Source organism: Anguilla rostrata, chromosome 11, assembly GCF_018555375.3.
Source record: "Anguilla rostrata isolate EN2019 chromosome 11, ASM1855537v3, whole genome shotgun sequence".
NCBI lineage: Eukaryota > Metazoa > Chordata > Actinopteri > Anguilliformes > Anguillidae > Anguilla > Anguilla rostrata.
Genome location: NC_057943.1, coordinates 11973731 through 11987815, shown reverse-complemented (window position 1 = coordinate 11987815; position 14085 = coordinate 11973731). Strand labels below are relative to the sequence as shown.

The 14085-nt window shown below is 40.3% G+C and overlaps 1 protein-coding gene across 4 annotated transcripts; it reads right to left on the bottom strand.

Annotated features, from left to right (window-relative positions):
* Positions 1 to 65: 65 nt before the first annotated feature.
* Positions 66 to 8897, bottom strand: agtrap (angiotensin II receptor-associated protein). Of its 4 annotated transcripts, none has more exons than XM_064297953.1 (6): positions 8709 to 8897; positions 8331 to 8365; positions 7413 to 7521; positions 6779 to 6989; positions 3199 to 3471; positions 66 to 537 (listed from the first exon to the last, which is right to left on the bottom strand). In XM_064297953.1, the coding sequence occupies exons 1-6, from the start codon at positions 8733 to 8735 to the stop codon at positions 464 to 466; spliced, it is 729 nt and encodes a 242-aa protein (XP_064154023.1). In that variant the 5' UTR covers positions 8736 to 8897; the 3' UTR covers positions 66 to 463. The 4 variants fall into 4 exon arrangements, with proteins under 4 accessions (XP_064154023.1, XP_064154024.1, XP_064154026.1 ...); XM_064297954.1 differs by having other exon boundaries at positions 3199 to 3468; XM_064297956.1 differs by lacking the exons at positions 66 to 537; positions 3199 to 3471 and adding an exon at positions 3918 to 4858 and having other exon boundaries at positions 8709 to 8894.
* Between the last annotated feature and the right edge of the window lie 5188 nt (positions 8898 to 14085).

Genomic DNA, 14085 nt, shown 5'->3' with positions numbered 1-14085 from the left:
TAAAGCATTTTGGATAATGGATGCCTTTCTCTTGAAAGACTGACACCCAAAAAATAAAAATAAAACCTTTTTTCAGTTTTTTATTGGATACCCACCAATATCCAGGTCAGCAACATTAATTCAGTGGAGACACAAATAAATAAAAGCAGAGAGCTGAGTCAGTACTGCATGTGTACTGTAATTTAAAGACATACCTAGAGGAAACTGTAATAGATGTAAATTCTGTTATGATAAAATAATCTAAAGATTTTTTTAAATGTTGACTGTGCAAAAAAAGAGCCGCATTTATCCCATGGAACTTTCTATCGCTTTGTATATGCCCGACTAGGGACCTTTCGGTCATATTTTCAAAGGCGGGTCAGAACAATACATAACCAAGTGCATCCTCCTTCTTGCCCTTTCTGTGCCCTCTCTTTGAGCCAATAGGAGGCCTTGCCCCTGTCCTGTTGCTGACGTGCTCCACTCAGGGATTAGCTGAAATGGTGGACGGGTCCTGCGGATCAATGGCTTGGTAGCTGTCTCTTTCCCACGTGAACCCTAAGGGGATACACCATACAGTTAATGCAAGATTTACCCAGAATGCACTTCACAGCAATGAAAATAGTGAAACAAGACCAAGATCATAAAAAAGAAATATTCTACATTTTTATCACAATAAAAATATCCAAATATAGATTACACGTTTTTGAGTGGGTCCTCATAACACATTACCTCACATGAAGCGAGAATGAAAAATATGAATATTCATTAAATGCTATGATGAACATTATGACACTAAAGTCAAAATATCAATTCAATCAATCAATCAATTTTTATTTGTATAGCGTTTTTAACAAAGGAACGTTGTCACAAAGCAGCTTTACAGAGAACTGGCCCCCAAAGAGTAAGCCTAGGGTAACAGTGGCAAGGCAAAACTCCCTGACTGATAAGAGGAAGAAACCTTGAGCAGAACCGGACTCTGAGGGAGAACCCATCATTTCCCAACAATAATATGAGGTCTTAGTGAACAATTATACTAATACCTTTAACCAGGGCACCTTTATATTTAACACAGTTCGTGATTCACAGAAGCAATTCAGATTAAGTACCCAGCCCTCTACCCAGGAATAACAGTAATTTGTTGATGTAGTTGATGGAACTCATATCATACGCATGGACAAGATGCTCATAAAAACCTTTGTGGTGATACTAACGTGAATTGTCCGGCCCCAAAGTAATTATTAAATTTCAGTTTGAAAAACATCAAGCAAGGTAAAGCTTTCAACTTATCTCCCAAGTGACCATACACCTATTCCATATAGACTTACTTTGATTATAGCCCATAAAACAGCACATGAATACACTGGGAAGACCTATACTAAATATTCACAGCTAAAAATAAGTAAACCTCAGTTGGTGGGACAGCAATCCAGAATCACTGTGATGTTCGAAGGAAGGGGGGGGTGCCCAAACCCAAGATATCACAAATGTTCTTACACCATTCATGGCATGTCTTAATAAAAACCCTGTCAAATGCATATCTGTTGGATGGAAATGTATTCTACCGAATTCACAAAATGATTAAGCCTTTCATCAGTATGAGGGGCCCTGTTCCAGAGTTGTCACTTAAAGAGATGGTTGTCATGGCAGCCAGGAATTGCTCTTAAGATAGTGATAAGAAAGTGAGGCTTTATGAATTCAAAAATAAGGGGGTTTGCCTAAGTTTGGCAATTACTGTGATGCGTGGATCAAATAAAAGACTTAGAATTCAAAACAATAACAAAGTGACTGCTTCAAATTGTTTGTCAATGCATCAAACTTCCAACTACTTCTGAAAATCCTGAATCCATGCGCTAAATTCAAATGCAAAAAAAGAACTAAAGTTTCCATGAGAGGAATGCTATAAGTGAACTTAAGTAGAAATTTCAGGGAAAAAGTAGGAGAATACAACTCTGCTTATTAATAAAGTTGCTAATGAAGATTAAAACTTAATTCTTATCAGCTGACATTTTTATGCACAGGCATGTGAGTTGGCAAATCAAGCCATACTCCATATTGAAAAATGCATTGCAAAACCATACAAGATGAAAAACAACGCAAGAAGACCTTACATCTGTAATTCAAGAGTGGTTCATCAATCATTCTGACCTCAGATCAGTAAGGCCAAACCCTGTACTGTAGATGGGATCCTGAAGTGAAACAGATTCTGAACCCTTTTCTCTTTCTCTCTAGCACAAATCACATACAGAACATTGAAAAAATGCATTATCCATCAGCAGTTCATAAATTCCCAAGAATCAGTTCAAATTAAAGACAAATATTTCATCTCCAGTTATTAAATGGCTCTAGCTTTGAGTACAAAAACAAGGCAATGCACTCACAGGCTTCAGTATGTGAAACACATTGCATGAGACAGTTTCTGCATTCATTTGGATGGTACATTTATGAATTTGTAAAATTAATGTTGCACAGATTACATGAGATACATTGATTCTACTGCTAATTTTAGAAATCAGTCTTTTAAATTCTACGTATTTTTACAACCACTGAGATTAAATCGGATGGATTTAGTTTTTTTCACCTTGCAAATATGGGTGCCAACAGGTAGGGCTCATCACAGATAGATTCCTTTATCATTTACCAATTGTGTCAAGGCAGATCGTCGCATGAATTTGTCATGATTTTGCACAATGAACAACAGACACTGGCTACAGTTTATGGATAAAACAAATACTGTAGACCTGCTGTTGTCCAGTTAGTAAAGTGGACTCACTCCTGTAGTACTGAAGTGAAGAGGAAAAACTAAAACCAACAGACCTTGCATTTTTGCAGCACCAGGTTTGGTGAGAGTTGGATGTAAAATAATCACTGGCTCACAGGTTAGTGCAGGGGTGTCAAACTCAAGTACTGGAGGGCCACAGTAACTGGAGATTTCTGTGGTTTCCTTTCAGTTGGCAGCCATGTAAGGCCATGGGAACAAGGTGTGTAGCTCCTAGTCAACAACAACTTGTAATGTATATGAGAGAGAATGTTCTATGAGATGGTATCATGCTGCTCCTATGAACATGTAAAAGAAAAAATGTACTGCCACTGATCTGCAGTGAGCCGACTCTTCTGCAGTCCCCAGACACAAAAGTTTCAACCTTCTTGATGAGCTAAACCATGTTCTTGTTCTTTTGCCAATGCAATAAAGTTTTAATTTTCAAAATGTTACAGTACCTTTGGTCCTGTGATTTTCTGTCTTCAGCTGTCCAATCAAGTAGTGACTGTACTCCACACTTGTCTTCAGTTCCATTGTGTCTGATCTGAGCAGGTCAAGGATGTCGAGTTTGGTCAGTTTTTCATCAATTGACCCCAAAACATTAATGTCAACAGTGCTCCTGTCGACTGAGGGCTCACTGTACGTCGCCTCTCTCGGCCTCTTCTCGGCTTTCCTGCCAGTTTTGCCAGTCTCTCGGCCATTTTCCTGTGTGGGACTCATTCTTTGATCTGCTGTGGTGCAGAAATAGTCAGCAATGAAATATTCAAGCTCCTCTGTTTTTGGCAGACATTTGGTTGAGGGTTTCCAACCAATTCTGCTGCCCAAAGCTGTTTCCTCACCCATTCAATACACTTTTAAGACCCTTAAGAATTCATTGAATTATTTGGAGCTAGAGGAAAATTACTCAGCGCTGCCACCTTCGTCAACTGCTGTATTACCAAATCATTAGTACCCAAATTTCTCCTCTAACTGAATATCTTAAAAATCCAACATGATCCATTTAGAATCAGTCTGGCAAGTAAGCAAAAGAACCAATACGATCACAAACAGTCATACTGTTTCTCCAGATACTGAGAGGCAGTGAATGGCAGGAGAATGTATCAGTGATGGGAGCCTCAACCTATGTGCACCCCATCATGCAGCCCCAAAACTTATCTAAAAATAAAATGAAAAATACTAATAGACACATTTTAATTTAAATTCACATATAAGGAAAAACATTCAGATGGATACATTTCTTAAACTAAAAACATCTTAACCCTTGCATGAAGTGCAATGTCAGGACCCCTCCAAAGAATGAGCAATGACACCTGCATTTCTCCTCAAAGTTGTGACAGATGATTGTCTGAAACAACTGCCAATTTTTTTTTTTTTTTGAGCAAGACCAAATGAGAAGGTCAGTAGAAAAATAAGAATGAAAAACATACAGTTAAGAACAGATAAAGGACATACGTATCTTTGGCAGCAAAGTGACAAGTCGAAAAACAAACTCAAGACAAAGTGATTTTTTTTTCTGACAGCCATGATGAATTTACACAGCAGTACACACAGCTGGTTACACATAGGAGTGGAGAAGCACAGATGGAATCAAAACGAAAGACATGTAACAACACAGGAAAGGGAACTCCGTAGCCCGTCAAGCAGGCATTACAGCATGATAAGGCATGATGGGAATTCTCTGCATGATTGTTTGATAGGGACGTGTTTTCATGATTTATTTACCAATCTCTCTGGACTGATTTGTGTATTTATTCACTGGGAACTATTGTTAAAGAATGAATAGTAATACTGCTCTGTCATTGTCCCCACTGAAGTGGTTACACAATAATGTGAAATCCTCCATTGTTTATTGCTCAAAACAAAGACCTGATCAGTAACATTTTTCCCATTGCAACAAATATTTAAATAATTTTACTTCACCAAATTGTAGTAGTGACACATTATTCTTTGGCTACTTAATGGAAAGGGGAATAGAACGTAGTGTAATTGTGGATGTGAAGCTAAGGAAGTAAGGCCACAGAAGACGACAGGGAGGGTTTGGGGTTCAGTAGCGGCGAATGGGCAGGGCACTGTCAGCACTATCCGTTGTGCACCGACTGTCCACTGAAGTCTCCAATTCTGAGGGCCAAGATTCAGGACGTGGGGACCGATCCAAAAAGAGATAGAGAGAGGGCAGTATCAGCAGATGGAGACAAGAGCAACCCTACACAGAGGAAGTGATGTCACAAAGCAAGATGAGGAAAAGAGGTCATAACACAAGAAGAGGAAATGAGGTCACAAAGAAAGAGAAGGTAACGGCGACAATGGGAAAGAAGACAGATACAGAGACAATGCAAGGCTGTCACACACCATTTCAACAAGCATCCAGGAAAAATATATGATATATTGTCAATACATTGTAATTACTGGTAAAGATAAGTTAAATATCCCAAGGGAGGAAATAATTAAATAAATATATTGAAGATTTCAACTTATGCATGTACATGCATAAGTTAGTTATCTAGTTATAGTAGCATTGCATAAGTTACCCAAATATACTTTATCATACTGACACCACAAGAGTTCCTCATTATAAAATGAAAACCAGGATATAAAAATATTCACTCCAAATCCCCCCTCCCCCCATCTCCAACAACAACAACAAAAAATACTTTCTAAAATAAACTGAAGCGTGCCACAGTGGCATTTTAATCAAAACCAGGGAGGTTTAAAGGTGTCTGTGCCAGGTGCATATGAAGATTAGTGCCAGGGGTATTGACTGGGGGGGTTCTATAACAGTGTGCCAAATCAACAAAGAATGCTCATTGAATAAATTAGTGGCATAACGATTGCATGGATATCTGACACAGAAGGCACAACTAATGATCGTACCCCTGCAAATTCACAGAAACTCAACAAGCCATGTACCCAAAGCAATGATACCCAAGCTTTACTACATTGATTCAAGTGACTCAGCCCAGCAGAAAATTCTACGGAGATCAGTAGTAATGTTAACCATTAAAATAAAATACTACATTTTACTACTGAGTTTCCTCAGAATAAGTGCTGATTTCATGTGTTTATTTTAAAACCCGTTCATATGCAACAACAAGTTTCTCAGCAGCGTCATTTGTGAACCGTAACATAAAATTCCAAGCAGTCAGCAGTCGACAGTAAGTTAGCATGACGATTAACAAATGTGTCTAACAGGGTGGAACAGCAGTCATGGAAGCAGTAATGTAATCCTAACAGACGTCTGCTGTGTGGCCGTCCAGAGCAAGGAGACGGCGCACGTGCTGCACGCTGTTGGCGCTAATGCCTTACGGTTGGCTTTACAGTCAACACAAGGTTATAGCCTGATTCCCTGCTGTCAAACCCTCAATACTGAGTTATGAAACACAAATATTTATTACCTAACTGTTGACAAAACATCTGCAGTTTTGTTTACCAGCTCTCATATTTACATGAAGAAAATGGCCATGCAATACAATAAATACAATAAATATCCCTTTAGGTTCCATGGCTGAAATTTCTAAAATGTTCACCATTCTCGTCTATTGATAGTTTCATCTTCAAATGAGGTGCATAAGCCTATATCTTGTGACAGACTTGGGCAACAAGCAGCAACTACATGCGGCACTTAAGCTAAGGCCAAGCACTCAGTGTTCACTTGTATGTTCAGTGGTACAGAAGTCAAATAGCTCCATTATTTTCTAAACTAGACTGATGTGATAATATAAATATTATAATATAAATATTCATTTTCTTAAAATGTTTTCTTGAAGAAACATTCAACACTGCACACTCATTAAGCTATTCTTAGGGCCATGGGCCTCATCCAAATGAACTTTCCTTTATTCATTCCTAATGAATCAGCCGCATCATCACTTGATGCCATAGTGTACAGAGAGAGAGAGATAGACAGAAAGAGAGAGAGATAGACAGAAAGAGAGAGACAGAGAGAGAGAGAGATAGACAGAGAGAGAGAGAGAGAGAGAGAGAGAGAGAGAGAATGCATATTTTGGTTGCTGTGCCTCTGCTACCCGGCAGTCTCCTTACCGAAGTTGACGTTGTATTCACCGCCCCTCTCGCGGTACATCTGGTAGAGGAAGAAGCAGGATATGGGCTTCAGCAGGAGGCTGAGTATGGCCATACCCACGCTGAAGCGGAAGGTGTCCCGGCTCCTCTCGGCCAGGCCCTCCGCCAGGGGATAGTAAACGCCGAAATGCACAACGTCAGTCAGCAGCGTCATCGTCATCCCAACCAGGAACTGGGGAGGAGAAGGTGCTTATGACACGATGTTCAGGAGTATGTGTGTGAGAGAGAGAGAGAGTGTGTGTGTGTGTGTGTGTGTGTGTGCGCGCGAGGGGTGGGGGTTCATTACATTACAGGCATTTTCAAATGCCCTTGTTCCAAACGACTTACACAACTTTTTCCATTTCTACATAGAATTCATTTACACAGCCGGATATATACTGAATCAATTTAGGTACAATGGCAGTGTCCTACCTGGTAATTGAAGCTGCAACCTTTTGGTGAACAGCCTATAACCACACTGCTGCTCTGGGTTGATTGTACAATAGTACAGACTGCAGAAGAGTGTATGCATTCTCAGTAGGCTGCAGCACTTGTGAGAAATTACTGTGCAATTACTGTGCATCATAGCACATGCAAACAAAAGGCTTTCCCTCACCATCAGCACAGCATCAAGAGAGTCTCTCTGGGCGATGGCCCACACCCCCACCCCCAGCACGCTGAAGTTTCCCCAGGCATAGGAAGAGGGCAGCCAGGCCATGAATCCCCTGCGAAGGACACATACACACAAGCGTGCACACGCAAACAGAGTGGACACACATAATCCATCACAATTCCCTGCCTGGGAAATACATGAGCGAGACAGAATGCTCTGTTCAGAGCTATTACTTTGCAGATCCACAAGCCTTTAATGCAATATAGCTTTGGTAGCCGCAAACTGTGGTAGCTGCAACCAAACTGGAATAAAATAATGAGACCTTTTAACTTGTTCGTATGAACCATGTCACACGGACTTAATCACAGATAAGAAAATACGCGATAAGTAAGTATTAGTTATCATATTAACTCATCATAACCAATAAGCCTGAACCCTAACAGAAAAGATCAACATACGCTAATGAAAAAAGGCTGATCAGATTTCACCAAATAATCTAACCCACTCTATAAATGCTACACATTTTATTTAAATTAAATTCAATTTTATTTGTGCATCGCTTTTTACAGCGACAGTTATAAGAAAGTTTTACAATGGCAATAGAAAAGAAAACTTGTATCTTGTATTTATATATTTGTATCTGGTATTAGTTTATCTTTCTATCTTTATTTCTTTTTAAGGAAGGAAGGAACTTCTATTTCACCATAAATAAAGGTTGAGCGTATATTTTAATTACTTTGCAAGTGATTAAAATAATAAAAACGGGTCATCATATTTAGGCTATGTAGTCGGATAATGTGTTATTTAGGCAAGTATCTCCCGCGTTCACTGCTCGGCTGGGACAGCCCCTCCAGCCGGAATGGTCAACAAGTGAAATTCCGCAGGTGCGTGGCAAATCAGAAAGTTTACCAACCTACTCACCAGGTGGTCAGAAGCCAGTGCACCAGAACTATGGCCTACGAGGAAAACAACATGTGATGTACAATTGCGCTTGTTTTCTACCAGTGTCAGCATTGCACGTTTTATATAATTCAAAACGTACTATTATGACTTTCAAAAAATGTTTTTTAGTCCTCGTGAGAAACGACAATCCCGGGAGAATAGGGATAATAATAATATTTTCATAACATTTTTAATGACAACAACAAAAGTTAGCATTACAACATGTCTATACGAGTGCGATACGTCTGTACCTTCTGTTGCAGTTAACGTTCCAGAAACCACTCATACAAACTGTAGCTATCAAACTTCATAGCTCTTGTTTCCACGATAATACATAGTTAAAATAAAGGAAGTTACCTTGAGGTTCACGGCTGGGATTTCCATGTTTTATGGCCAGGCGCCGATTTTTTTATTATGTAGATTATGTTCCCCTCTGGGCAATCTCCTCTCTTGTACAAGCATAAAAAACCATCAGGTCTCTGCACAAATGTCCTGACCCCTCCCTCCCAGAACAACAAACAAACACAAGCCATGTGACCGCTGCCTGAAGCGTCTCAATGCATACCTAAGCATGGGGGAGGAGTCAAAAAAGACGACATAGGTTGATTACCTAATTATTATAGCACATCATAATCATTTGATGACGTTATATCCACCCGATCGTTCTGTTCTTAGCTGCAGATGACAGAGTGATGTATTGACAAAGAAAAGAAAAAAAGCCTCTCTGCAATTGCTTGTCTGATTTCAGGATATTCTCTTGTCATGACATTTTACAATTATGGGGCATTAGACAGACTGTTATCCAGAGCAACTTAAGTTCTTTGCATACAATCCAATTAAACAGCTGGACATTTACAGAAGCAGTGCAGGTTAAGCACCTTGCTCAAGGGCATTGGATGGACAGCATTTGGGCCTGTCTGTTTCCATACTCCCAACCTCTCTTTTTCCTCAACTCTGAGATGCAATTTATCGGTATTTAATCACAAAGCTGTAATCAGAAGGCCATGTGAGAGGACATGACAGGACAAAGCGCTTAAATGTATTCTTTATGGTACACTACAAACAATCAGTGTGGATTGTAAAGATTTTTGACGCCGTTTTAGTTTCCCCTGGAAAATTGAATGGATAAAATAAAAAGACCCGTCACCCAAGATGAGTTAATTATCTGTGGAAGATTGCACACTGGAGGATCGATACCACAGGGCAATGAGCAATAAAGAAAATGCTCTCTTAGGGTAAGAACTGACAGAGCAGAATAAAAACTCAGTGGTGTAATTGGCCGACCGTAGGCGGTGAGGGATCTGTGTGCTCACGTGTAGATCTTACTGGCCCAGGTAAGACGAGGGAACTGGGGTGCATCCACACAGATTCATGTTATGAATTTGCAAGTGAGATTTCAGAAGAAATCCTCAAGGACTGGAAAAGAGTCAATTAAAATGAAAAGCTAAAACCACAGTTGTAAGAAATCTCAGGAGGAACCCGATTATAAGGGGTAGCCCATCCTCTGCTGGCCAGTCCAGTATCTGTAGCTAAAGTTAGGCAAAACGGTAATAGGAAGGTAATGGGGAATGCTTTGGGCAAATAGTCATGGTAGTCGAGCAGATTCTGTAGCCGGAGGCATTCAAATAGCTTGTTAAATAAACAGTCTGATATTTGTTTTTGATGACAGCATTGGATATATTAGCTGTTTACACAGTATCATTGTCCCTGTGTTTGTGGTTTTACCCTTCGGATGTTGGCACAAGCTGAAAAAATGGAGGTGATTTTATGGGGGGGGGGGGGGGCGGTATCTAGGGCCTCTAGGTTATTTTTGATTCCTTTTTGATTTTTTTTTTTACCTTTCTGTTTTTTCAGGGACAGCCCTTCCCAATTTTTCTGCAAACCATCTGTGTGACAGTGTCTGTGTAAAAAAGCTCTATAGAAATGAACTGAAAAGAAGTCATTACGTCCTGTGGCCAGGGGAGGTGCATCAATGTCCTCTTGCATTTGTCATCTCAGACCTGGAAGTCTTTTGTTCAGCTGCAGATGCAGCAGATGGTAGGCTGCAGTCAAACACCCACCTCCCCGTGGTTATAACCCGGCCACCTCTGGTCACTGAGTGTGTGGATGTCAAAGAATGGCAGATATGTGACAGCTACTCAGCTCAGGGGCCCAGGAGCCCTTATTCATCCACAGAACAGAGGTCAAGGTAGGGAGGCCTCTTGTGTCTTCTGTGCCAAAGTACATTGCTTTTTGTGTACACTGATCCTGTTTCATCAGCCTGAATGTTAGCTGAGGAAGCATCGTAATTACAACCCAAATTTTATATTCTGTAAGCTCCTTTGCTTTGGTTTTCTGACTCCATGGTTGTGGGTCCATTCATATCAACTGTGCCATTATAATTGAGTTTGAATCCTAGAAAAGAAGGGTGTCAAAAGACCAGAGCAGGTTAGGAGAACAATTTATCCCCCCCAGATATTTATTGGATAGGCTCATAAAAGGATTAAACCTCACGCTCAATGTGTGCACTGTAATCTTTGCTCTTAATTATATTTTGGCTGCACTGGCAAAGAGAGGTGGGGGGGCAGCTCTTCCACTGATGCGCCAGCAGGTGGGGGGGGGGGGGTTCTGCCTCCTGACGTTCACCACAGTTCAGAGTCAGGGTCCTTATTGGATTGTCCTCTCTTTAATGAAAGAAAGATTCCGTGTTCACGCATCACAAAGGCACCACAGAGGAAGTGTTCTCATAACTGCCAACTGTCTTTTCAAAACTTGGTCCTCCAAGAAGGGTCACGAGGCACATCAGATTCTCTGTACCGTGTCTTCCCTGTACTGTGGCCTCTCAGAAGACGAGACCTCACTGCGTAATTAACGTCAGAACTGCACAGGGCTGAATGCGGCTTATTGTGAGGGTGGACATACAGCGAATCAGCTTTAATGGAAAAGTGTGTCTGTAGCAAAGCTTTTTTTTTCAGTAGGATCTTTGGACGCACCATTGGCGTTTTGTGTATTGTGTCTCTCCCCATGCAGGACCTGCGCACATCAATTACGGGCATTATCGGGTCTTTTTTTAGTCGTGCGGCACTCTGATTTGTATGCATTATTTATTCTTCAGTTAGTCATTTTTCAATATGCCATTTTAAAAATGATATATAGTTTGTTTACAATGGCGGGTATTCTCACTTGGGCCAATTAATTTTTTCTGACATCACTGCTTTTCCGTACTGTGCTGCAGTCCATATATCATCAGCGGTAATAAGTCATATGCTCATCGACAACAATCGACGTACTACTCCAAAGGCTGTGCATTGTATATGGACACTAGAGGGGTACAAAACACAAGTTACAATAGCTCCTTAATTAATGCAAGCCCTTCAGGCTGCGTGAAGTCTATAAATCCATAAAATATGAACAAAAATGCTTAATTACTTCTAAGGCTTTAATGAAAGAGATTTGCTAATGCATCATCATATCAATGAGAAATTATTATAATACATGCTACATACAACAGCACAGATTTACACAGAAGTAAACTGCACTAATCTATACATAAACTTAGTCAATCCTTGTTTACTGTCTCAGGAAGGAGTGTAGACCAGTTACTATATTCTGTTTCCCTGCGATTAGGGAATGTGTTTTTATCTTTCTTTGCCAAATTTCAGTTTGTCAGTTCTTTCTGGGGAGCAACATTTGTTTTGCCAGTTTTATTGTAAAAATACATCATAAAAGTACATTTACAAAATACATTTTGAGGTATCTCATTTGACTGACTGCTTGACTGAATTATTGCTGTAAAATGTCAAATGCAGGTGGACAAATGTAATTTTTCCAATATTGATATACTGTCTCTCTGTCCTCAGCACATACACACACTCTCTCTATTGCTCTTTCTTATTCCCCAAGCGGGTGTGGAGCATGTTAGTGCCTTCAGAGATAGGAGACAAATTTTGTAGGACAAATGAAGAGGCACAGAGAAGGTACCAGAAGCTGTGGGTGCACAGGAAGGAGAAATAGGCATGTAGCCAATCCCCTGTGATCCTGTGGCATCCCTGAGGTAAAAACATGTTCCTCATAATTTCATGGGGGTTTGGAGAGGAAAGTGTCTTGGTTCTCTTCATGAGCTAACAACAGTCAATGCTGGTCTGCCTGCTTTTACTGGCCATAAGCCACACTCCATCGATTCAGATTTATTCCGATTTCTTTGAATATCTGGACACTTTGGAAACCATTCATCTTAGATGATTTTGCTCATCAAAAAATAGTAGGCCTACTATGAAGGTATTTCAGTCACCAAGCAGCCTTTTAGTTGATTTCTAGAATAAATTTATGTAACGGCCACATATGCTGGTACAGAATAGCAGTTGTTATTTTGCTTAGCTGAGTGCTTAATGCCAAGGCAAGGTCAGGCAGTCCTCTACAGTCCCCTTCTCAGGCGCTAGCAGAGACTAGCCATCTGTTCATTGACTTGCGCCTACAAAATCAAATCAGTGTTCCCAGGGAAACAGCGACTGCAATTCCTTTACTGGCATACGTGTTCTTTGGAAGGGACCTTGCTTTGAAAATGATGCAAGCCATGGTCTATCTTCTGAACACAATAGCTCTGATGTGAAGACACCCTTAATGATTTTATTTTGCACTCTAATCATTCAGTGTGTGTGTGTGTGTGTGTGTGTGTGTGTGATGTTTGTTGATTAATCTGTTTTCCTATCCCATGAAGAAAAAAACTATGCAGGATAATATTACATGAGCATGTTAGAGATGCAATATTAAAGCAGACATACTGTGATTTCATTAATTTACACACACAAAATACAGCACACCAGAACTACTATCAACGTATACTGTGCAGTGTTTCCTTCAGCAATCCAGGTACCTGAAGCTTGGCCCTGTTCTGGAGTCTAGGTTTATCTGAGCCATGTCTGGTCATTGTCAGTGATTCTGAGCAGATGTTTGACTATTGAGGAGCTTGAGATTAAATTCCCATTTGTCACTCTGCATTGCTGATGAAAAGCAGTAATCCCCCAGAGGGTATTTTTCTGCAGGCTGTGGAGCCACCTTTCACTTTTACACACTTCATTTACACCTGCGGCACAAGGTGAGCAGACTTCCAGTTGCAATAATGCCTTCCGAATGGCTCAGCTGGTAAAAGTGCTTTGGCTGAGTGCAGGAGGAATCCTACCGTGTTGCTATTTTGCTAGCCAGGACCTGGAATTTGTATTACAGGTTGTTGGAAACCTTGAATTGTTGTTGTCATGCAAAAATGGAATGCTCAGGAACAGCAAAAATCTGCTTATGTTTTCCATTCATCAAACAGCTATGGTGTGGTTTTATCAGCAGGGCATTATGAACCATCTCTAAGTTCTGGAGTTCTGAAAGTCTGTGACTGAGCTTTGAGCTGGGTGAAATCGTTCAACGTGTGGTAAAAACCCAAAGTTTAAATAAAAAAATGGAGATACAAAGTTTATGCACGATGCCAATGATGTGTGCATTTGCTGACAAGGATTACAAAGGTTGTTTAGCTGTATCTATGAAAGAGAACTTTAGGACCATTTCTAGCATCAAATGCAATGAAATTAATGGAGAGTTGGAGCAATTTTCATCTGTAGCACTGGGCTACGCACACCATATCGATGTTGTGTGCAAGGCCAAAATCAACATTGAGCTAAACAGCATTAGCTATCCTGGTAATAAAATGAATGCTGACCTAAGCATGGGGCATTATATGGAAACAAAAGGACATATTTGCAATATGGTG